This window comes from Gallinula chloropus (assembly GCF_964237585.1).
Source record: "Gallinula chloropus genome assembly, chromosome: 2".
Taxonomy (NCBI): domain Eukaryota; kingdom Metazoa; phylum Chordata; class Aves; order Gruiformes; family Rallidae; genus Gallinula; species Gallinula chloropus.
The window spans coordinates 38,020,965-38,044,822 of record NC_140086.1 but is presented as its reverse complement, the minus strand read 5'-3'; the positions used below and the strand labels follow the sequence as shown (position 1 = coordinate 38,044,822).

General features: G+C 38.1%; 1 protein-coding gene across 2 annotated transcripts in view; it reads right to left on the bottom strand.

Annotated features, from left to right (window-relative positions):
• Window positions 1–23,858, bottom strand: part of PDE7A (phosphodiesterase 7A) — a gene marked incomplete at its 5' end in the record, with an annotated part of 74,986 nt that overhangs the window by 16,279 nt on the left and 34,849 nt on the right. For both annotated transcript variants that reach the window (XM_084260074.1, XM_084260075.1), the window contains 2 exons: window positions 10,453–10,536; window positions 17,739–17,799. In XM_084260074.1, coding sequence (XP_084116200.1) covers window positions 10,453–10,536; window positions 17,739–17,799 — 145 coding nt within the window. The remainder of the gene's footprint in view (window positions 1–10,452; window positions 10,537–17,738; window positions 17,800–23,858) is intronic.

Below are 23,858 nucleotides of genomic sequence, written 5' to 3'. Positions count from 1 at the left end.
CTCCTGTCAGAGCCTAGGCTTCAGGTAAGATGTTTTGCCACTCCTCAACCTTGATCCACGTTTCAAAAAATCATTAGATTTAAAACAATATATATTAAAAAATAGGTATATTTAGGTCATAAAATTACCTAAAACATCAATGAAGTCACATAGAAACCCCAGGAACTTTGTTAAATCTCAATAAAACAAAACATTTAAGTAGGAGAAATCAGCACCATTTTAGAAGCTCAAGTACTTTTCCTGATCATAAGCACTCTTTTACAGATCTATAGTTAACACAACCAACTTCTGTTGTCACGCTACAAGAAAGTCTCGCTGTCACAGATGCCACCCATTAATCTTTGGCAGAACAATATGGTATAGGTAATGCAAGTACAACAACAGCTTTTGTCAGCGAAGCGCGCAACAGAGCACAGAAACACGACCATGTGGCAGTACAGGCCTGTGCCCCATGTAGATCTGTGTTCATAAAGTCATTTGGGGGGTGGGGGAAGAGTGGTGTGTCACACATTTTTTGCTTCACCTGATGATGACAGGGGTACAGAAGCAAAGAAATTAGTTTTCTGTGAAGCTGAACAGTCATGACTCTACTTTGTAATACTCTGAGACATTCATCTTTAAAAGTATTTTTAAACTCTAAATTACCATCAGTTTGTACAGTTTGTACACCACTATTACACATGAATCCTATTATCCCAATTATTTAAACAAAAAAAAAAAAAGGTAAAGAAGCAAACAGAAAAAGAGCATGGCTCCAGCTGATGGAATTCAAACAGCAAGGCCTTCTTTCTGGCTTTCCTGGCAGCAATGCTGCTATTACAGAATCACAGAACAACTGGGATACTACAGGACCTCTAGAGATGAGCCGGCCAAACTGCTCTGCTCACACAGGCCCCTAGACCACAGTGCCCAGGAACACGTCCAGAGAGTTATGGAGTATCTCTGAGGAGGGAGACTCTACCACCTCTCCGGGCAACCTGTGCCGGTGCTTGGTCACCCTCACAGGGAGAAAACTGCTTCCTGATGTTCAGAGGGAACCTCCTTGGTTTCAGAGTTTTGAGCTCACTGCCTCTGGTCCTGCCTCCAACCCCTGTGCACCCTCCCTTTAGGTATTTATATAGATTGATAAGATGCCTCTGAGACTGCTCTTTGCAAAGCTGCACAGTCCCAGCTCTCTCAGCCTTTCCTCATCAGTCCCTTAATCATCTTCCTGACCTATTGTTGGACTCTGCATCATGATTTTTCTTTTGTAGTGCTGGGGAGCCCAGAGCTGGACACAGTACTCAAGGCACTGCTTCAGCAGACCTGCACAGTGGGGCAGGAACACCTCCCTCCACCCGTAACTCCTAGTGCAGCCCTGGACACCATTAGCCTTCCTTGCATCAAGGGCACGTCGCTGGTCCGTGTCCAACCTGGTGCCCAGCAGAACCTCCAGGTCCTTCTCTCCGAAGTTGCTTTCCTGCTGGTCAGCCCCAACCTGTGCTGGTGCTGGGGAGGGATTTCTCCCCAAGGGTAGGGATTTGCACTTCCCTTGGAACTACTTTGTTCCACATGTATGGCCCAAGTAAGGTTAACAACACCTTGACCAAACAACTTATCATGTAGATCTGCAACGATGACACTAACTTCCAAATGAGAAAAGACAATCTGAGCCCTGCCAGCTCTGTGCAGTTCCAGAACACCTAATTGAGGGGGACTACACCAACCCAAAAAGTAAATTGCTCGCTCTTGAGCAGCTAAACGTTTGCTATAGGACAATTCAGAATAGGTGAGTCAGATGTGGAGGTTTGACAGGTGATTAATTTAAAAGGGAGGCTGAAAAAGAAAATAGCTAGCTTTCAAGGAAGGAGGGAGGGACAAGAGGGGAAAAAAAAAAAGCAAAGAGGTTCTTCAGCTGCAGGAACACTGATAGTGTCTGTGCTTGCAGTTTCCTCACAGATAAATTATTATGAAGGATACAAAAACCAACCTCTCTGTGGTTCTGGCAGACCAGCAAAGACAAGTACACAGGAAGGACTGTTAAATGGAACAATACAGTTGTGCAATGGAAACTTGGTATTTCCCTCTTGGCACAAGCGGGAAAATCATTCCCTTTATATGCATGATTAATAAGAGAACGTCAGCCTACCCTCTTCTATCATGAGTCACAAAACAAGATGCTAATTTCAGAGACCCTACCAAAGCAAGGTTCAATAACGTATTTATTTGTAATGGAAACAAGGCAAAGAGTGAAGTACATTGCTCAAGAAAAAGCATGCTGGAAAGACATCCCTCCTCCCAGCCCAAAGGTCCTTCATTTCATCTGGAGCTTCCAGCATGCCAAATGCCTTCCTAATAACCAGTAGTGACCCCCTGCTCTTAAGAGACAAGGACAGTTTAAGGCCAAATTAGAACGAGACAACAAATAAACATGTATGACAACTACAGTCCTAAGGACTGCAACAGAGTGAAAGCAAAGTCAGGATGCTGGGCATGTTAAGAAGGAAGCCACAGCATCCAAAGTGCCTTCGATGCAAAGAACCCAAGACTGAAACCCTAGAGCCTTCGTGCCTAGTCAACAGCAGCTCTCCTATGAGAGTCATCGTCTCCTCTTCGTGCCCTATTTCACGTCAGAAATTCACCCCAAGTATTTATTAGCTCCAAGTTATTTTTATTAAAGTGATTACATTCTTGTTTCTAAGCATCTTAAGTGAGATGTAGGTGTAATTAAAAAATGCCTCTCTCTAAAATGAAGGGAAAGGGAATAATTCTGTTTACTGTCTGTTATTCTGGTAATATTATGCATATACAGCAATGAAATAAAATAACTCAAGTTGTCTTCATGCAACAGATTTCATCTGTATTCCAAGACACTTATTTTAACCTCTCTTCCCACCCCCAATCTTTCAAATGTGCTGCACTTCGTGAGAAGCTAAAAAAAAAAAAAGTAATTTTGTCACATTTCACAGCAGTATTAAATATTTTTCTCATGCTGAAATAAAAATACAAACTAAGCAAAGCCAAGTGACAATCACTTACAAAATCATAATATACGAATATATTCTTTCTCAGAATTTTTGCATCTTTCATATAGCAAGGACAGACAAAAAAAGGAAGAATGTCAACTTAATTATGGTTTGGATTTTTATTAATAGAAGCCTTAAATCTCGTTTCAACTTTCTATGAAGGCAAATATAAAGTCTCACAAACTCTGATGGGGTCCTGGTTGAAACGAAGCTATCCAGCACAATAACTGTACCTCCATTTCTCCCCTGCTACGGCCCAAGAGGTAAATAGGAAATTATTTATAATACAAATAATTGAGTTTTACTATTACCAATAGAAAAGAGCTTGACTAAAGATCCCAGGTAGCACTGCCACTAAAAGAAAGAGGAATTTAAGAAAAACAATTTTGCAGGATAGCTTATTTATGTTTGAATGTGAAACTTAAATTTTGAGGTGTGTAGGGCCACCAGAGGAGTTGTTTTGCTAAAATATTTAAGGAATTCTCTCACAATTTTTCCATATTACAAACAACTACACATTTATCTTTACAAAGCAGATACTGTAACCAGATCTGACATACCTGAAAATTCCCACTACCCGTAAATATATACGTTTGAAAGAAATATTCCACTTCATACACCAATCATTGCCGTGTTTCTAAGGCCTTCAAAGATACAAATAATTTTCTGTTTGCAATTTGAAAGTATGATCTAGCATTCCACACCACTAGAGGGACCCATAAGCATTCTAATTTCACATCTATTCCCATCAAACCATTAACACATTATATTAGATCTGTGCACATTTAAACAAATACATTTTAAGGAAGAGAGCTAAATAACAGGACTCCAGCATTGCACTCATGATTTGCATTTTAAAAATACTGAAGACATTCAGTACTAGAGTCATACATAAAACTGATTTTGTTTGGAAGATAATTGCAGCGAGGATTTTAAAGTTATATATAAGACTACTGGTGTCTAAATTACCTTATTATGCTTCCTGTTTTCCTTAGTAGCATTCAAACCCTGCTAGCATCATTTTAAGGCACTCTACCCCCTCTTCTGCTTAAAAAATTAACCCACCCTGTCCTGTTTTTAACGTATCGTGTAGATGTATTTATATACGCACTTGTACCTCTTTTCCCCTAATAAAAACAGTCACCAGAAAATATGCTGTGGGTTAAAGATCAGGTAAATAAACACTGCTTTGCAAGTGCCTTCTGACTGAGTAGAATCAGAACATTTTGTTTCTATAAACTCTAAAAAACCATAGTAGTTTTCACTAGATCTTCCCTGATGGAGGCCAACTGCCAGGCATCACCACCACCACCACAGATAGCTCCTTTCCTGAAGGATCTGAGAAAATGAACTACTGCTGTATCAAGCACACTGAATTATAACCCCAAAAATTTTGCAGTTGTGTACTTTCTTTTTTCATCTGAATCCATCCAGTGGGCAAGACAAATTCAGTAGCTCATGACAGCGTAGTGTGAGCTAACAAACCTTACTGAATCAAACTATTTAGAGGAATAGCACCAGAATACACATATATCCCTTATAAAAATGGGTCATGCTCTTGAACAAATACACAGCACGTAACGGTTCAACTCCATTTCCCAAAAGAAGGTTAATATATACCAGACTATCAACCAAATCCTTTTCTTGATTTCTTCCAAGAAAACTCCATGTTTTGGTTCCCTACAAATTTTCACTTTTAGAGCAATGGAATCACATAACCATCGAGTTATCCTTTTCAGCTATTTTTCACCCTCAGAAGTGAAAGAAGAATTCCAAAGTAACATGTTGTGGTTAAAATTCCTTAAGAGTCTATAAAACTGTCAATACGAAAGTCAAACTGGGAACAGAGATGACAACAAACTCTCATATGCTTGACACTAAATTGTCCAGCATTTAAAAAAACCCAAGAAACAAACCACTAAACAATTCACTTTGGAAAATAAGCTGGTTAGACGGAGGAATACACTAGAAAAGATTCAAAAGGAAGAAAGAAAGAAAAACCCCAAAAAACAGAAACTTAAAATATGGCTGTGTCTTCTGAGGTCAAACTTAACAATAAAACACAGTGATCTGTACCCCTGGCAAGACTCCAGAGCATGCATGCTGTTTCAGAGAAGTTTGAAGAAATTGCAGGTAAAACAACAATCTTTGATAACAAAAGGGAGAAAAAAAAACCCAAAAAACCCCAAAACATGCTATGTTCTCAATTAGAAGCTTTTACCCTAAGATCTTCCTTAATCCAACTCACTTCAAAGTTCAGTTTTCACTGGTTTCCTTTGGCCAAAGGACGTTTTCTGTGACTTCCCCTTTTGTGACTGCATTCTCCACACTAAACCAGAGTCAAAATTCCTCTCACATTGAGGAAAACAATTTGAACAATCTGGATTGTGAATAATTAGAGAACAATTTCAGAATGCATCCTTCACAGAAAGGCAGCTTTTAGAGAAATCTCTTGAGTACAAGCTTTTCACTCCTCAGCGCTGGTATTTTCACAAGGAAACAAATACTTCATTCAACCTATGACCACACAGAAATCTTCTGCATGGGCTTTATTCGTTGTGAAATTTTCCCTTCTTCACAGCAGACTGCTGAAAAAGACAGACAATTACTCTCAACTGGATTCAGCTAGGTAATTGCTCTGTTTTCTTGAAACAAGGGAGGGCATTCAACCTCTTCTTCACTATATTAATTTTATTTCTACCTCTAAATGGTGTTCTCAGAAGCATGATCAGGTGCTGCTACAAAAAGATTTCCCAAATTATTTAGGACAATCAATACGGATTTGAACTGTTCTCTCTTTGGCTTCTGGCCTCTCAGCCAAGGGAAATCTAAACTCACTATCCAAGGTAAACCATTGCCAACTATTTGGGAGTGAAAACCTGTAAAGTTCAAGCCAACACTGCAAACAGTAGATGCTGGCATATCTGTCAGATCTCAAAGTAGCCTATAGAATGTGTGAAATGCAATTTCCAAGCAAACAGTTTGAAAGTTATACACCAAAGAAACTCTGGAATTTCTTTATTCATGTGTTTGTATTTGTAGGAGAATTAGATTTATCCATCACCTATAGAAGTCACCAAAACTCTCCCTTTCTTTCCTTTCCAGAAAGACACCATATACAACAGAGAGCCACCACCTAAATCTCAATGAAATCTTATGTTCCCATCACATCATTTTCTCACCTATGTGAAGCAATGTAAGTAATGTATGCATGCATCAATTTAATTAAATATTGAATCATTCCTAAATATTTACAGGCACATACTAACTCAAAAAAACCCTTTCTTCTTTCCAAGATATTTTAACTCACAGATGTGGTATATATGGGTATCTATAAAAACAAAACAGAGCCACACATGTTGGCAACATCACCATCTCCCCAGCTAAGCATGCCCTGACTAGAGTGGCATGAGAGAACTCTGAAGAACTTTTAACAAGATCTCATCTATTCTACTGCAGATACATCAGGAAAAGCAAGAAGAAAAACTGTTTCCTGTCCACGAAACCAAAGTATTTGATTTTTATCTGGTTCTGCCAGAGAATATCCAACAACCCTTCCCTAAAAAGGAAATTCAAAAGCATCAATTTAAGTTGTATCTGCATAAGACACTTCCCCACATTTTTTTTTCTGTTATCTTAATTATTCACTTTATCTTCACTTCTTTGCATTCACTTCCTCACTGTAATATAATCTAAATAATATTCACTGACTGGTTTGGGTTTTTTCCCCAGGTGAAACAGTGAGTGATTTGGGCACTTTATATATATTACTGTTTTGCTTGTGCAAGCTAGAAAATCCTCTCAAGCATAACTGAGATTTGAAGTATCTGTGTGAGTGTATACATGAATGCACACACACACACGCAGATGTTTGTGCATACATGAGTATACATGTTTTATACAGGAGTACTAAAAAAAACCCAATAGACACTACTGACAACCTCTCAATAACAAGAAAACAGGCCCAAAGATTTTGTTGCTGGATTGCTATTTCTGAAAGAGGGAGCATTTTTTTATCCTGCCACTTACCAAATCTTCTTCCAAAGATTTGGTTTTTCATTAGCTTTCATCAACACGTTCTGTCAACATTGCAGACTGAACTACTATTGATGACGGCTTGAGTAATGCAAAAAAAAAACCCTAAACTTAAAAACTAATCACATATGCTACAGTTAATTTGCAAACCAGCGGAGAGCTGGAGTAGTTACAACCACTGCAATCACTTTTTCAGTAACTTCCCTGAACACCGCAGACACGTGCTGGGTTGGCAGACTGCAAACTGCCAAACTCCCTCCTTGCTACCTGGGGAGTGGAAAGCTGATCCAGTGCTCTATCTTCAACTCAGTAAAATAATGAAGTGCATGCAATTCACCATGCATCCACCTGAACAAAACCAGACCATTAAATTTAAGGTAAAATTTTACTTATAAGGAAGTTATATGGCTCTTCTCTCCTCTCCAGAAGTAGCAGCTTTTTGCTGCTACCTTGGGTTTATGCCCAGGGTCCCACACAGATATTATCAACAGACCACAGCAACAGAAAAACCACTCATCCATCTCCTGACATTAACCAATTACCAACCAACATGAAGAATACAGTCTCAACTTGCCCTGTTCATCAGGAAGCAGTCTTGTTGAAACAAAAATTTGAGCTATACCTCCTGGCTTGCTGCTGAGATTAGCTAAAAAAATGTGCCTTCTGGAACACCAGGTAACATAGAAGGAAAACTGCCACCAAACACACTTAGTTTGGTCATCAGTTAAATACTACACTTAATAATCCTCAGATACGACTCCCATACAACCATCTCTAGCACCAACAGCAAGGACATTTTTCCAACAGCAATTTTTAAAATGGTATTTCCTAGAAAGAAGTTACCATTGAGAACACTTGTAGCATATATTGAAACTTGAATGTTCACATGCCAGTTACAGAAGTCCAGGATGAAGATGCAGACACTGATCTTATAACCCTTAAGAAGAAATAGTAAAGAAGCAAATAATTACAAACTTTAGTTGAAGTTGCAAGCAAAAAATAACGTTCTGAAACATGTGATTAAGTAACAACAGCAACACAGTAGCTTCCTGAAAATAGAGTAATTAGGTTAAAATTTAGTACTCTTCAAATCTACCAACAAAATACTGGGTTATGAGGCTATTAATAAATACTGGAAAAAGAGAACTGGTCAGCAGATTATTAGCTGGACTTCCTGAAAGACACACAACTTCTGCACAACACATGGACAGAGAAAGAAAATAATGTTAAACCACAAAGCCAGCTAAGCAAAATACAAAATAGGAATGATGCTTCAACACTGTGAATGACAGCCAGCCTATCAGTTGTCTGCAAATTGTTTAGACTAAAGTTAGTGGATAGTAGAAGAAAGTTAGTGACAACTTTACAAACACCATGAAGGAAGCATACGCATGTGCTACTGATGTTCAGTATGTTTCTGGGGAGGGAGGGGGGAGGGCAGGGAAAGCCAACATTCAGATGGTTTAGTCTGCTTCAGCTGCAGAAGAGACCCTTTTCAGTCCAGTTTTGCCCCAAGCAAAGAGGAACCAGCTGGCTCGGCTGGCTCCTCTCACATGCTGTCTGTCTATTGCTCATATGGGTGAGCATTTCTCAGTCTTGTAGCTCTATGTGGCAAAATCCTTCTGGAGTTACCAGGGGAGGGTGGGGAGAATACCCTGAAAGTGAGGTCAAATCTGATTTCCACAACTTCTCTCTATGTGCACTCTGGTCATATGACACTAAAACTCCTTTGCTTAAAGCAGTGACAGAAACACTGATCGGGACTCAATTAGCATTGCAGAGAAAAAGGAAACATTTTATGATTATTTGAAAAAACCACATCCTAAAAACATTTCTGTAAATACATAGGCGACTGATACTGTGAGAAAGTGGGCTGCAACCCTTACTGATCTGAAAGAAACTCCATAATGTATCAGTAGTGGGGAAGTGGAAGAGCAATGCAGCAACAGGCCACAACGCTGAAGTGCAAAAGGAAATCCAACTGTAACATGGCAACTCTGAAAAGTGCCACGGCAGCTGGCTCGAGAGGGTTACAGCCAAAGAATTTTTTGGGCCTCCTAGCAACATTCTTTGCTGTCATCAGACACCACAGTTGATGTTGCTAAAAGTTGGTGCCTGTGCCTGAACAAGCAGGGGCAAGAAGAAAGGGTGTGAAAATCCTTTTCCTGATTAGTCATGACCTGCCTGATGCACAATCATCAAGATGGAAAGTAACTGCAATAATAACATCGGTGACAGGTAGTTCTTTTAATGCTTCACTTGCTGTTTTCCCATATTAGCATGAAATGCCACATATAGATACAAAAAGACACAGTTACATACAATCATAAATCACATGCTATGTCTACAGAGTATTTTTATTATAGTCAATAGAACTATTACAACTTGAGATTAAATTCTTATCCTCTTTGTTGAAAAAATCAGTATAGCATACTCTTCAAACTTTGTTTTCTCACCTAATTTAAGATACTAAGAGTTTAAGAGTTTTAAAATTTAAGCAGTGATCTACTTTTTAAAAAGAGGAACTTCGGCTAAGATCAGAATATCAATTAGATCCATTTCTGCCACTCATGTTTATTAATAAGGTAATTACAACAACCACACTTGTTACCATGAAATAACTTTTTCTAAATCTCTCCATTGCATTCAGAATACTTGGGATTGTGCTGATACAGTGTTGGTACAAATGCTTTATGACACTTAATACATTAGTATTACTGGCATAATTTAATTAAGACTTAAATCCCCTGCACTTTTGCTGCATATTGGTCTGGTGGCTATTGAAGCTTTTATGTTACATCAATTACTGACATTCAGCTGTAACAATATAGGTGTAGAGAAAAAGTTATTCAAAAATATTTTTGTAACACTTCTGAGAATTTTTTTTTCCTAAACCATGTAATAACAAAAAAAAAACCACCTTCTGTTTTCTTAGAAAACTAATTGTTAAGATTTATCTATGTCCAAAACGTTTAAGTCCTAACTATATGTTTGAGTAAACGTAATGTGAACCGATCAAGAAAATTGGTATCTACTGTAATTTTCTTTAAACATTATCCTGTACCAGGCCCTTCTACTGCTTTATAAAGGCAGGAAAGTATTCTTCTCAACTGATTTTCTGCCAAGTAAAAACTCGCCACTCACACAGGTAGCTGTATACGAAAGTCTTCATTTCCATAAGGATTCGGGTTTAAATTCAATTAGTTTAAACTATGTGTCTTCAAAACAAAAATAATCATCAGTGAAGATTTTCCTCTGCTAATTTTGGTAATGAAGAACCGTGAAAGATTTTCCTTAGTATAAAAAAAAGTGGTCTTGCTATATAAGCCACTAACTTTACTTTTGAGGCTCAGCAGCTAAAATTAATGGAAGCCTTTGTTTATTTGTCATTTATCTGCTTTTAAATACTTACAGTGAAAAATACGGAAATCAATGTATGGATGAGAACCTCTTCTCTCTGTTTCAAATCCTGCCCGACTTCTTACTCGCACATCTCCTAGAAACAGGGTCAAGAGTGAAATAAAAGTGTGGAAGAGTGGCAGAGATAAAAATGCAAATGAACATAGCCTGGAGGGGTAAAGATTCATGTACTTAATGGAGGAGAGTTATTCAAACAATAGGCCTACTTCGATGCTTTTTTGTTTTAAAGGTGAAATTCAAAACAAAGTTTGAAGACTTGTTAAACATGCAATCGCATGCTTTCTTGTCAAAATCTCTCCTGCCTAAGCATACGTTGCCAGAAGCATGTGACAAGCATTCAGATGAAATTAGGAACAGCTTGCTACACCAGTATGGTAAAAATGCACCTCAATATGACAGGAAACAAGAACATTAAACGTTGATTTGTTCCTCAGTAACACACATAAAACGATAACATTTTTTATAATACGAAAAAGATTCAGCTTCTAGAAATGGTAGCTTTTAGCAAATAAGCTAGTTACAGTATGGCTTGATATTACATAATAGAGTATTTTCCCACTAGCATTTACTTACTTGTGCTCAGCTGTTTGAATATTACACAAGAGCCTATTAAAATACCAAAACTCAGTATTAAAACGTTATCAAACTATTTTGCACTGCAATTAGCTTCAACCTGAATCGTTTAGCATGCTAGTCGATTGCTACTTAGGCATTTTACCAACTGAAAGCTGATCAGTATTCTTTCGTTAGGTATTTGTATGCATTAATGTAAGTAGTTCGCCTGGATTAAAAGCTTGCACTTAAAATCCTTTAGCCATTAGGTATCTGGGCAAGCCTCTGAGGATCAAATGCAACAGCGTTTCCCTCCTCAAATCCTAACAAAAAAGTGAAATTTAAGATGTGAAAACGTTCCCGTTTCTAATTATGAAAATCCTTCAAGTGTAGTATTCTCCCTTCAAACAGTAATTTTCCTACGAATCAATGGATGTAATACAAGAAATTAAGGCTGATTTTATAAGAACAAAATAAAAATATAGCTAATAAATTCACAGCAACAGACAATATTCTAACATCTGGAGTGTGGTTTTCCTTTTCTTTACCAACCTGCTGATTTGTAATGCTGAAAGAGGCAACTCGTTCAGAAAATAACTAAGGATACTGACTAAAAATTCAGTAATATACTTTTAGCAGGTATCTTTCCAGAGATACATATCTATAAACACTGACCTATCTACAGTGACACACTTCAGATGAATGTTATCTTGTGAGGCACGCTGGGAAAACCACAAAAAGATAAAAGTAGACCCAAGGCTCTCCAAATAACAAGTCTAAAGCTTTACACATCAGTAAAAGCATACCAAATTGTATGTGGTTTTCAGTTATGGCTCCTTTTGGTTTTTTGAATCTGAAAACCTTAATAGATGTGCAAGGGAAAGTAACTCAATTACTACTTGTAAATAACTATTTTTCAGACCACTGACAATATGTTACTTATAAAGGTTCTGAGCCTTTATCTAAGCAAAGTGCAAGAGGCTTGGTCTTGTTCCAGGCAATACAGAGGCAGCAGATTGTAGAACTCTTCTGTTAGGCACAAGCAACTAGTCAGTTTTATTTACAAAGTGAAAAAGGGAGGTAAATTTTGGAAAAGAGGAGATGAATGCATTAGCAGTTGTGTAGGAAAATACCAGTTTACACAGAGGAAAACGCAACTTTCTTTACCTTCATCTGGGAAATCAGTCATAGCTACAGCTGTGTGAATGAGTTCACCAACTGAATTAAAATAAAAGAGGTTTTTTCAGTTAATTTTTTTACTGAAAAGGAGATATAACTGTTGGGAATTATATTTAGTTTTCAGGGCAGTCTTAACTTTGAAAACTTACCAAGCAAAAGGTGAATCAGCAAATAGTTTCAAGTCAGTGTATAACTAAGTTTTGGTGAACAATTTACTTGTTCAAAGTGTCAAGAACAGAAAAAGTTCACAGAAAATTACCTGAAGACTAACCTGGAATCCTGCAAATAACAAAACAAGCAGGCTGACCTGATGAATGATATCCACAAAGTTTCTACTGCCTTTTTTTATTTACTAGTATGAAGTCTAACAGCATTAGGAGGGAAACAGTGCCCTTCTTACGTTTGAAATGCCCACAGTGTTGTGGATTTTGAGACAAGAAAAACTTGTCCACAGGTCAAATGCAGAAATGCAGCTACCTGCATTGTTTTTAACGGGAATTATTAAACCATCTATTTACAAGAATACTTGGCCAAAAGAAAAAAATGTATAAAAAAATATGACATGCTATTAAAAAGGCAACTGTCATAAGAGAAAGGTAAACTTGCACACATACAAAGTGAGAAACTGTCAATAAGGAAAACAGAGCAGTTGTTAAACAAAATTATTTCTCCTCGATTACAGAGAAACAGAGAGAACTCTTCAGAATCAAGATCTCAGCAACAGATTAATTTTTTAAAAAAATATTCGGATATATTCTGGAAAATTTCTCACTTCAACAGGACTGGAAATTATCACAGTAAATGAAGTAGACATTCCTGTTGGGCCAAAACAAAGGCAGAAGAGCTGTCTCCATCACCACTGCATTTTTCAAGATTTCAGAAAAAAAGGTGCTTGGAAAAAATTGGTATGAGTGAAATTTGAAGATACCATGTATCTACTTTATCTACTTGAAGTTGCCAAGTGTACAGAAGCATAAAAACGAATAACATCAAACTGGCTGCACACTAGCACATTATGAAATGATGTGGGACATATCTCTACTGCAGATGTATAGTTAAAGTCCCAAAACATCCAAAAATCTGGACCATGGTTATGCATTCACTTCAGTTAATCTGACCTGCAAAGATCCATAGACCCCAAACAGTGTGTTGCATACAACACAACCTATTTGCATCACTTTGCTTGGGGAATCCTGCACAAATATTTCGTAACCCTGTATGACTTAAAATTAAATTTGGTATAATTTCCAAGAAACATGTTTATCAACATGGTAACTTTAAAAAAAAAAAAAGCAAAATGCACTTCAGTTTTACTATTACTGTTATCAGATGAAGAGGACACTGTTACACAATTTGTTCAAACAACAACTCAGAGCCAATCATTACTGTGATAGCTAAAATATAATTCAAGTCCAGTATCTTCCTGACAGGAACATTTTTACTTTTTCCCCTCTTTTGAGAGTTTCTATGAATTCAAAGAATCAAAAGAAGGACTTAAAAATGCATGAAGCCTTCCTTTCAAAATTTGATTTTGTGCATAAACACTACCAAGCTGGGGGAGTATTAAACTAGAATAGTTTCATGAGAGCAGGATTATTTGTATTTAAGACAATGGCCATACAGGCAGAAAGTCAAAAAGACTGAATAAACAGTGGAAGAAGGAATGTAGGAGGGAAGTTTTCCCCCTGGAAAAGGGATCAGGGCTGTAACAAGACTTACCTTGATTCAGACCGTTTAGTTCCTACCCCCTCTCAGGCCGCTGCTCACACCACAAGGACAGCTCTGATACTTACAAGGCAGCTGAAATGCCATAGCTGACATCCCCGTGCGTTAGGGTTACACAGCACATACTTGGTGCTACCCTGATCCTCCAGTGGGGCACAGTAACAATGCAGCAGCTGCTTGGGGAGCTGAGGCCTTCTGGGGCAGAAATCACCGAGACCATGGAGGACAGCTGGGAGCAGAAATTACGACAGCCACCTCAAGCAAGGTAAACCTCTCAAGGCAAAGCCATGAAGCTGCGAAGAGCTGCATTTCCAGAAAGAATTACTAGCTTCACAGATTAAAAGTTCCTAATAAATTTGTTGGAGAAACAGATGACAGGTCAGCCAAATACACCACAATTAAAGCAAAAGGAATGCAACTTAACAGCTGCTCCTGCCCTGCACAGCAGCTTGCCCCCCCCCCCATTTACCACGCGAAGTGACTGATACCTCTAACAGAGTGAAATGCTCCAGTGTTAGTGGAGAGGTACATGCACACTGACACAGTCAGTGCCACACTCTTTCCACCCCATGCACAGTAGCAAAACTTTCAGGAGATATAAAACAAAGAGAAAACAAACCAGAAAAGCACAGAGAAAAAGCAAGAAAGCATCAAGATTACATCGAAACAAGAAGTTCTGATAACTCCTCATAGCTGCTGAGAGAAGTAGCTGAGATGATGCAGATGTATTAGCCCTTCCAAGGTCTTAAAAGAAAAATTCTACAATGCTGCATCTGTATCTGTAATTTAAAATAGTAAATAAGCCACTTAAGGAGTGGCTCAGTGTATATTTTGGGAATGGGGTATGACAGATGAGTCATTAGAGTCAACTCTGTTTATATGGACACTGATGAAGACAGTTAAGAATTGGTTGTTTTATTTCGTGTGCCACTAAAACTTTTCTCTTAAATTGAACTTGGAGACACTGCCATACCACAGGCACTTCTATGTCCTTGCTGCAAATTCATTCCCATTGGTTTCCTATTGGAACATCCTGAAAACATTAAAGGAAGCAACTCCATGGCCAGCACAACTGAACAGAGGCAGAGGCAGGTCTCCTAGATGCCCTTAGCTTTATATTTTCAGTCTGCTAAAATAAATACCTGATCAAGGCACATTTTATTAGTAGACAGAGTCTGTCTGGAATAACAACTAGCCAAGTAAGAGGCAAAACCTGTCATGCCCTGGCCTAATTTCCTGCTAAGTTACACCTGAGGATTCCTTGCAGCTTGCTCTGCTAAATGTACTAAGATATATAAAACCCAAAGCTCTCACAATATTGTATGGGAAATGCAATAATTCACATTTCTTGCAAAAAACTCTAGCTTAATATATTCATTCTTGAATCTACTCTGATATGAATGTTTCAACATACCATGCACCCAACTGTTCAGCTTTCAGGCTGGTCTTTACAGTCCGTTTATGAATACAACAGTAACACATTTGTTAGTAGTTGCTAACTTGTAAAGCATAATGAACATAACACTCAGGAAAACAAAGTGATCACCAACAAGTGAGAAAGTGATACAAATTTAACGTACTTATTCAAACATCCAATGAGCAAGTTTTTGTATACCCTTGGTACCCTCCTCCCCCCTGCCAAAGTTCGAAGGGGTCAGTCCTTCAAAAGAACAGCAACAAATGCAGCAAGAGTTATGCTATTCACCAATCATAACCTCGTAACTTGCTGCAACGAGAGAACAAGGGAAAACCTGATTTATTTAACATCACGTTCCGAATATATTCAAGTTCTGCCTATGAGAACAGTCAAAGGAAGATTTCAAAGCAAATTAGATTTTCTTCCCTCAGTTCAGGTATATATACACACCACAAGAAGCCACACTTTGGCTTCCCCTCTATTTACCCAAGCATTATCACAAACCCTTCTGCAGAAATAATAGACCTAACTACTTAATAGTACAGCTAAGCTTCCAAACTAGCAAAAGAAGTTCAAACACACAATCAAAAAATGATAGGGAGTGGAAGGGACCTCTGGCGATCACCTAGTCCAACCCCCTGCCAGAGCAGGATAATTCAATTATTCTCCAAAGAAATTAAGCATTATTTTCATACAAGTTCAGTTTCTATCACTAGTAAATAGATTTTAAAAAGATAAACACACAGACATATACTCAACAGTACCTTTAAATCAAGCATATAATTGCATTTTTCAAATAAATTAATAATTATTTCCCCTGTTGTGGAATTAAGAGCACTCAATTTGAGGATTCAAAAGCAGAAAAAGAAGTAATTTCTAATTACATCATAAAATAAACATAGTTTTTAAAAAATTACAGAAATCAATCAAGCAAAACTACCTCAGTCCTGAATATACTTTCTGATTCTTATGACTAGAGCAGAAAAATAACATTTTAAAGAATTCTAGTCTTCATCCTGCAAAAAGGATGATTAAAAATAAGGCAGTTATTTTAACTTCTGAAAATGAAATAAATATATTTCCAACAACAAAAAGAGTCCAGCTTTTTCAATAATCCTTTAAAGCCAGCACCTTCCGTCCTACTCTTCTGGACAAACCTCCAAAGTAATGACATTCTCTTATCAAAAATCCTTCTGTAGAAAGTGCTATACTACTAACAACTTCACTTAGTAAAAAAAATCAAAATAACTGAAAGACAAGCATGCAGAGATACTAAGCCAAATTTGGATTTATATACATATGCACCGTATGCCTACGTACCCAGGCCATGTTTATAAATTCATATATGTATGTGTACACAGGCATATAGCTTACAACTTTAAATTCATAGGCAGTGCAGTTATGAATTTCTGGGGACTCTGATACGTGTAACATACAGAGAAGTTGAAAAGACACGGGGCATTAAAAGACATGTTCTGGCTGATGTAGTTGGAAGCGGTTAAGAATTTATAATCACTAGCTGTTGGATGTTCATTAAGCCGTGCGAGACATCATGCAAGCATTCATCGTCCATTTCAACACAAAATCATAGCTCAAGATGGTTTGAATTAAGTGGCATCATTTTGCAGTGAAACAGACTTAGAGTATACACACAGTCCCCACGCCATCTGCACCACCAGCAGCCTCCAGAAGAGGTGGGGGAAAGACTGAATCCAGCAGTCAGACCAACAAGAACTTTGCGTCTTTCTCCTCTCAGCAACTGACCTCAACTCCTTCTGTGCACTCACTGTCACAGAGGGTCACCCCTGATGCTTGTCCCTCCCAATGCTGGTCTTTCATTTCAATTTGGCTTTACTATTTATCTAGCTGTGACTCTGGAAATTTTCTTCAGTAAGTTGACTGAACTACCAGCCCTGTCATGCGTCCTTTCCCTTCCCAAGTCATCTCCTAGGATTAGTAGAAGCAGTACTGTTTAAAATATTTTCGTTATTTTAGGAACACTTTGAGCATTTCATAGTCTCAGTACTGAGGGTTTTTTAAAGTGTGTGGCAACTCTCACAAAACCAGTTTTAACCAGAAGGATACCATGCAGAGGTGGTACATTCCACCACAGAAATAAAGAGCAATCATGAGTCACTCTGAAAACTTAACTTCTACCAAACAGATTACTTTTCTTTTTTTTTTAATGTATAGAACATAATGGTTAACTCAAAAGAAAAAAAAATGGGGGGGGAGGGAAAGGCAAACAACCAAAAAACCCAAGTCAACACAAAAGAATCCAAAATCTAGCCAGAATATTGTCCAGGGAACGAGAAATCTGAGAATTCTACATAATTACACTGAAAAAAAGATTTAAATAAATGATAAATGTTTGAACTTTGCAATGCAGAAACTGGTATGCTTACCTAGCATACGAATGTACAACGCAGTCTGATCAGAGCTGTCATAGGAAATTGCTCCACGTCTCTGAAAGAAAGAGTATTTTATGCAAGTTAGAACTGAGTAATTTTAAAATTGAAATTAAAATATCAGTTGTCCATTTCAAATTAAACTCAACATTAATTTTGGAAATTTGAACATGAAGCTTTCAAATATATATACACACACACACATATTGACTTTGTTTTAGGAGGCAGCAAAGGAGATTACAAAACATAGTAGCAGCGCATGGAAAAATCTCCCCTAAATTTCTTCCCAGATGTTCTTCAATTATTCCCCACACAGAAATAGTGGTCCTCATAGCATTCTAGAATATAAATCTAGAATATTAAAACAAATGCTTGCAGTTCCTGGTTTATTTATTTACTTTTAGATATGGGATACCTCCATCTTTCAAAGCTAAAACTAGTTCTAAAAAGTAAAAGAACTCAAATGACACCATAGCTGCAGTCCTAGGAATTCAACCAATGTTCTGCAAGGGCAGGACATTGCTGCAACACACTGGTTTTGTCCCACTCAGTACTTTCTGTAGGCAAGTCACAGTACCACTGATGCAGGATGTAATGCATAAATATACCTTAAAGAAAACAAGCAAGTGGTATTTCACATTTTATGATAAAAGTCTGAGAGCCATCAAGCTACCCATGCACAACTGAGATACTCCCATGCAGTCTGTATTGCTTACCTACATAAAACATGTATGTTCAGTGTGTATTCAGCTAATGTGATAGTAAGTTATAACCCAGGAAGTCTCCCGTAAGTGTGGTGGACTGATCCTCTAATATCTAAAACCTGGAGGAAAGCTCTTGTAGTTACATAACACTGGCATCATGTAGTCTTCAAAGCTTGGCACAACTTAGCACCCAGCCTCACATCTTGCCTGTACTGTACTTTCACCATCTTCTGCCACTTCTTAGGGCCTTCATTAGTGTTACTTCTTAACCCTAGGAGCAGAAGAGCACTTTCACAGTCAGACTGCAAGTTTGCCAGTTCACAACATTTGCTCTTGAAATAAATAAGCTGGTTTGTTTTGTTGGTTGTTGTTTTTGGTTTAGGGGTTTTTTTTGGGGAGGCGAGGGGGTGCGCATTTAAAACCCCTATGACCTTCCCCTGTCCCCCACACTTTGTATTTACACCGAGGACAGTGAAGTCCTCAGTGCCATGAAGGGTTATCATACCCCTCTGAGAACTTCAGATAACAGCCAACCTGAAGGTGAATGCAATCACACATGTTTTCCTTCATGTAGCAGGAACAACATTCCAGCAGGGACTCACAACCAGCAGGGACTCACAGCAGCCTGAACGTGTGCAAGTTCAAAATATGGTAACTGTACCATGTTAGGAAAGGCACAGAAAAACAGATGTTGGCTATTGAAAAGAATTGTAAAAGAAAGAGGTAAAGAAATAAATCATTTGGAAGCTGGAAAAGGCAAAAATGCTTTGTGTGTCTATCAAGAGAACAAACAATACACACAAAGAGAGACTGCAGGTTAATAACCTCTTATCAGTGTGATTCGTGCAACTGATGGGCTAAGACTCCAAATCCAGAAGAAAGGCTTACACCTGAAGTACAGAAGTTTTACCAAGACTAAGCTTAATATTTAATTACAGGAATGACTGAAGAGCTAGCTCCAAATGGGGTCCTATTACAGTAGCTGCTGTAAAGACTAAAAGGAAGAACTCCCTGTACAGCACTTTTCTGTTGTCTTAGCTTTTGTTCTATATTTTCTTGGAAGATTGTAAACCATGCAAATAATCCCTACCCTCAAAATATGTTTGTACAGCTTTTCTCACAGCAACGTGCCTGCCCTGATGGGAAAAGCAGCAATAAAGTGGCATCAGCCAGAAAGTGATGCTGATATTCTCCAATATCTTCCAATTTCTTCATATAACCTACCTTTGAATTTCAGCAAATCTCAGCTGAATATATTCTCAGTAGCCTGGAACATTTCATATCACTGACTAGGCACAATCAGTGATGTAATTTAGTGCTAACTTGCAATTTGCACCTGTCTATCACAGATTTCTGGACATGTCCAGTACAGTTCTGTAATCTAATACAGGAGAAAGCTAAGCACGCACACAGCTAGAAGAACCATACCTAACTGGAGCATTAGCCTCCCAAGAAGGAAAACTATATGTAAAAAATTACTTAAAATTAAATCCTTTTGATATGTTAATTCTAGGGTATTATTTACTCTTTAAAGTCTGAAATATTATTTGCTAGATAAAGTAGTACATCCATGTATGATGTCAAACAACACAAAGCACAGTTGTAAAAAACATAAGCCAGTTGCTCATACAAACAAGTGATTTTGTTCTGCAGGGGCTCAGAAGGATCTTGTAGGAGTCTTAGAACATTCACATCCTTTTAAAATTACCTTTCAAAGTTTGATTTCCTAAGGAGAGAAAATTTACTGTATAAACCCTACTAATACTACCTCTCAAAAGTAACAGGACAATTTCAGCTAATTCTGCTCAAAGGGTAGAGGTCCTAAAAGATATTTCATTCACTGAAATTTGTTAAATAAAATAGAGTAAGAGGAAAACACATAGTGGCAAGTTCTACCAAGGGACAGATGCAGGGTGAGTGATGTGTGGTCGGACTTCCTATCTTTAGGCCCAGCAAATAAATGAGGTACAGATAGTTAGGAGCACTGTGGTAGGCAGAGACAGAGCACAGAGCTAACAGAACAAAGGTTTTTATCAAGTTTTGACAGAGAGGTAAATTAAATAATATTATGCTCATCCAGCCATGGATTGCTTTGTGCCATCTTACACTCCAAACAGGTTGTCATCTATGTACCTCAGGTTGAGTTGTATCACTTAATTTCTCACTTCAATTAATACCGTCAATGTATTTTTTTTTACTACCCCCTACATTAGTCTAGAAAAATGCAAGGGATAAAAGCAAAAAAAGAGAAATAATTTAATCTATCCTGTCTGTGCCCAGATTCCATTTTTTACACCCAGTAAATAGAAAGACCAGATTTAATGCTTACGCTTCTGCTGAGGTGTGAACTGTCATGTGCAGCAAATTTGTAACCAGAAAGGCAAGTGTGCCTTAAAAAGCTACAGCACTCAGCAACCACCAGTATTCTACCACTACTGACCTCCAAAAATGCCTCCTCCCTCTCCATAGCCTACACAAAGACATCAAGTCTATACTTACACTATAAAAAATCTCAAACAAGCATCATTCTAATAGGTAGACAGAATAACCCTCCTGTGCTCAGGCAGGTTTCCTTTTCAAGCAAAAGGACAACCTGGTCTGGTAGGAATATCTGCTGGACTACAAGTGATTTGGCAAGTCCCTGAAACGATTAGGTGAGGTTCTTAACCACTCTGCTCTTTTCCAGACATGAGCTCAGCCATGTGAACTGGGTAGGCTGTTTTGCTTCAGCAGTGAAGACAGATGTCAGAAAGATGACTGGGCAGGATTATTTATACTGGACTTCCACTTTGAAAACCTCACCTTAAATTTCAGTTTCCTACTAGAGTGTCTTTTCTTCTTCCAAAGGGCAGTACAGTAAGAAAAGCTTTAATTTGCCCTTCCTTTTGTCACACCTTTATGGAAAGCGAATGGAAGAAGTTCAAACTAATGCTTGATCCTTTAACCCTTTAAGAAAAACAAGGACTCCACAAAAATAGGCAAAAGGAGTATCCACCAAGAGACACACTGAAGCCAGATCTTTCTGCAAACCTCTTCACAAGAGTACAGGAAGTTATTAAAAGCCACGCAATGGGAATGACATGCCAAAATAGCACAGATACGTCTTCAAAGAGAAGCCGCTTCAGTGATGCTGAAGCACAGCATACGCATGTAACACTTGGAAACAGAGCACCTGCTGCTGTTTGTGCCAAACAGAAACACTTCCACCAACGTATCAGTTTTAGCACGGGGACTTCCCAATCCAGTTGGGAGCGGAGCACCGGCATTTCTGACGGGCACTTCATTCTGGCAAGTGCCAGCTTTTGGACTGTCAAGCAAAACAAGTGCTGGTCTCATTCTGTACCCGCAGAAAGAAACCAGCTGGGTGATTGGCCTTCAGAGCTCAGTACGTCCCGTCAGAAACAACCACCTCTGCTTTCTGACGGAGCACATCACCCTCACTCCCGGAGTCACTCGTTATTCAGAAGCTGGGAAAGAAAACCCAGGACAGCACCACGGCCATTTTTACTGACTTGGCTTTTCTGCCCAGGTTACTTGCCCAACAATCAGAGGACTGTTTTAGGAGTCAGACATTGAGAATAAACTGGCATATCACGGTGAGTGCAATTTACTGGTTCTGCTGCCTCAAATATACACACTTGGAAACTATTTGAGATTTTAAGGCAGTCTATCAACTAGAAGTCCCTAAAATGACAAACTAATTAGAGTGGATCTCTCCAACTGTTTTCAGATTTCAAAGCAAGACTCGTTTATCATTTCTTAGAATTACTTCAGGTAATTAAAAGTTCCATGCCAACGCAAGAGTCACAGTTTTCCACAAGGCACCACCAAGATTTTACTCCCCAAAGCACTGGAAAATGTTCTTTTAAAGCGCTTAAACTGTTACTGAACTCAGGCAAGCCACAGCAAAATGGTCCTTTTACATTCTGAAAGACTGCCGAACCAGTTCATTTCAGGAAGGTAACACTAGTCAGCAATAAGATGCACACACCCCCTTAAAATATTTGAAAGTAGCAATCTTAACATTTTCTTCCCTATAATGCTAATTTCACATGACTATTTCCCAAGACAGATGGCAATCATTTTTAAACTTAGCTATTGTTTGAATGATAGTGATAACTACATTAGTGATACTTAAATCTAACAAGCATCTGTAACATATTTTCTCTTACACACCTTCAGTGTGTATCATCATGTGGTACCATTAGATTTAGTCAAAGTTTTATCAACACAAAAAAGTGATCAGAAAAGTCAAAAAAAGCTTAAGTGACTGACTCAAGTGAGGACAAACACAGGAGTATTACCTTGAGAAACTAAATCAGAACTGCAGAAGGGCTTAAAAGCAAATTGGGTAACTAGATGAACACAAGAGAGTAATTCTTCAAAAGAAACACTGTTACCACATTTAAAAACACAACCATAAATAGCAGAGGTTTTTATGCTTAACTGTATTAATGTCAGCTACCTGGAATTTCTATTTTTCCCACCTTAGCAGAATCTTTGGCCAAACTGAATTACAGACATAAACATTAAGCAGGATTTTTGTGTCAAGTTTCAGAGAACCAGCAATTCAACTGTATGCCAGTAACATGCAGGTGATGTACTAGCCAGCACACTGGCTGTAAAACTCTTGACATTTATGATCTGCCTTCAATCAGTATGAACATCATTAGGGTATTCTGGTCTTATTCTTGATGTGACAAGAGTTATCACAAGTGCTAGGCAACTAAGGCTGACCGTTCTTGCTTTTAGTAAATTTAGAACCGTGTTATTGGCAATGACTGAGGAGTACTGGCATGGGTACCTGGCAAAGCTTGTTTTCACAACAAAGCCAAATTCATGTCTGGCCAGATTTTCCCGTTAATTGTACAAAAATGTTTAAATTGCCTATTAATAATAGTAATAAATTTATATATATATGTATATATAACAGCACAAAGTCTATTTTTTCCTCATTTCCCTCCATTTCTCCACTGATTCTGGCTTTCATTCACAATCCTAAACTTAAATTTATTCCTCCTTTTGCAATTAATTCCAGGTTAGGCAGCTGAGAAGAGTCTGGCCTCATCTCCAGGCACCAATCCCATCTATATTTACTACAATATAGATTACAAGGATACTGGCGTTCTTTAGAATGAAAGCATAGGAACTCCTAATTTCCCCTAACATTAGCACGCATTTTTCAAAACACAGGAATCTCAGATGGAAAAGCTACAAAGTGAAGTAGCCGGTAAAGCAAACAAAACTGGTATTTCCACTCCCGTAACCCTGAAATCAACAATACAAAAAGGATATCCTGTCCAGGAAGCAAAATACACTAATTTGTATTATTCCCCCTATGTTTAAAAGCGTTTTTCCTTATTTTCGCAGGGCATTTCAAGCGCTATAAAGCTGAAGATCTGTTCGTAAAGGA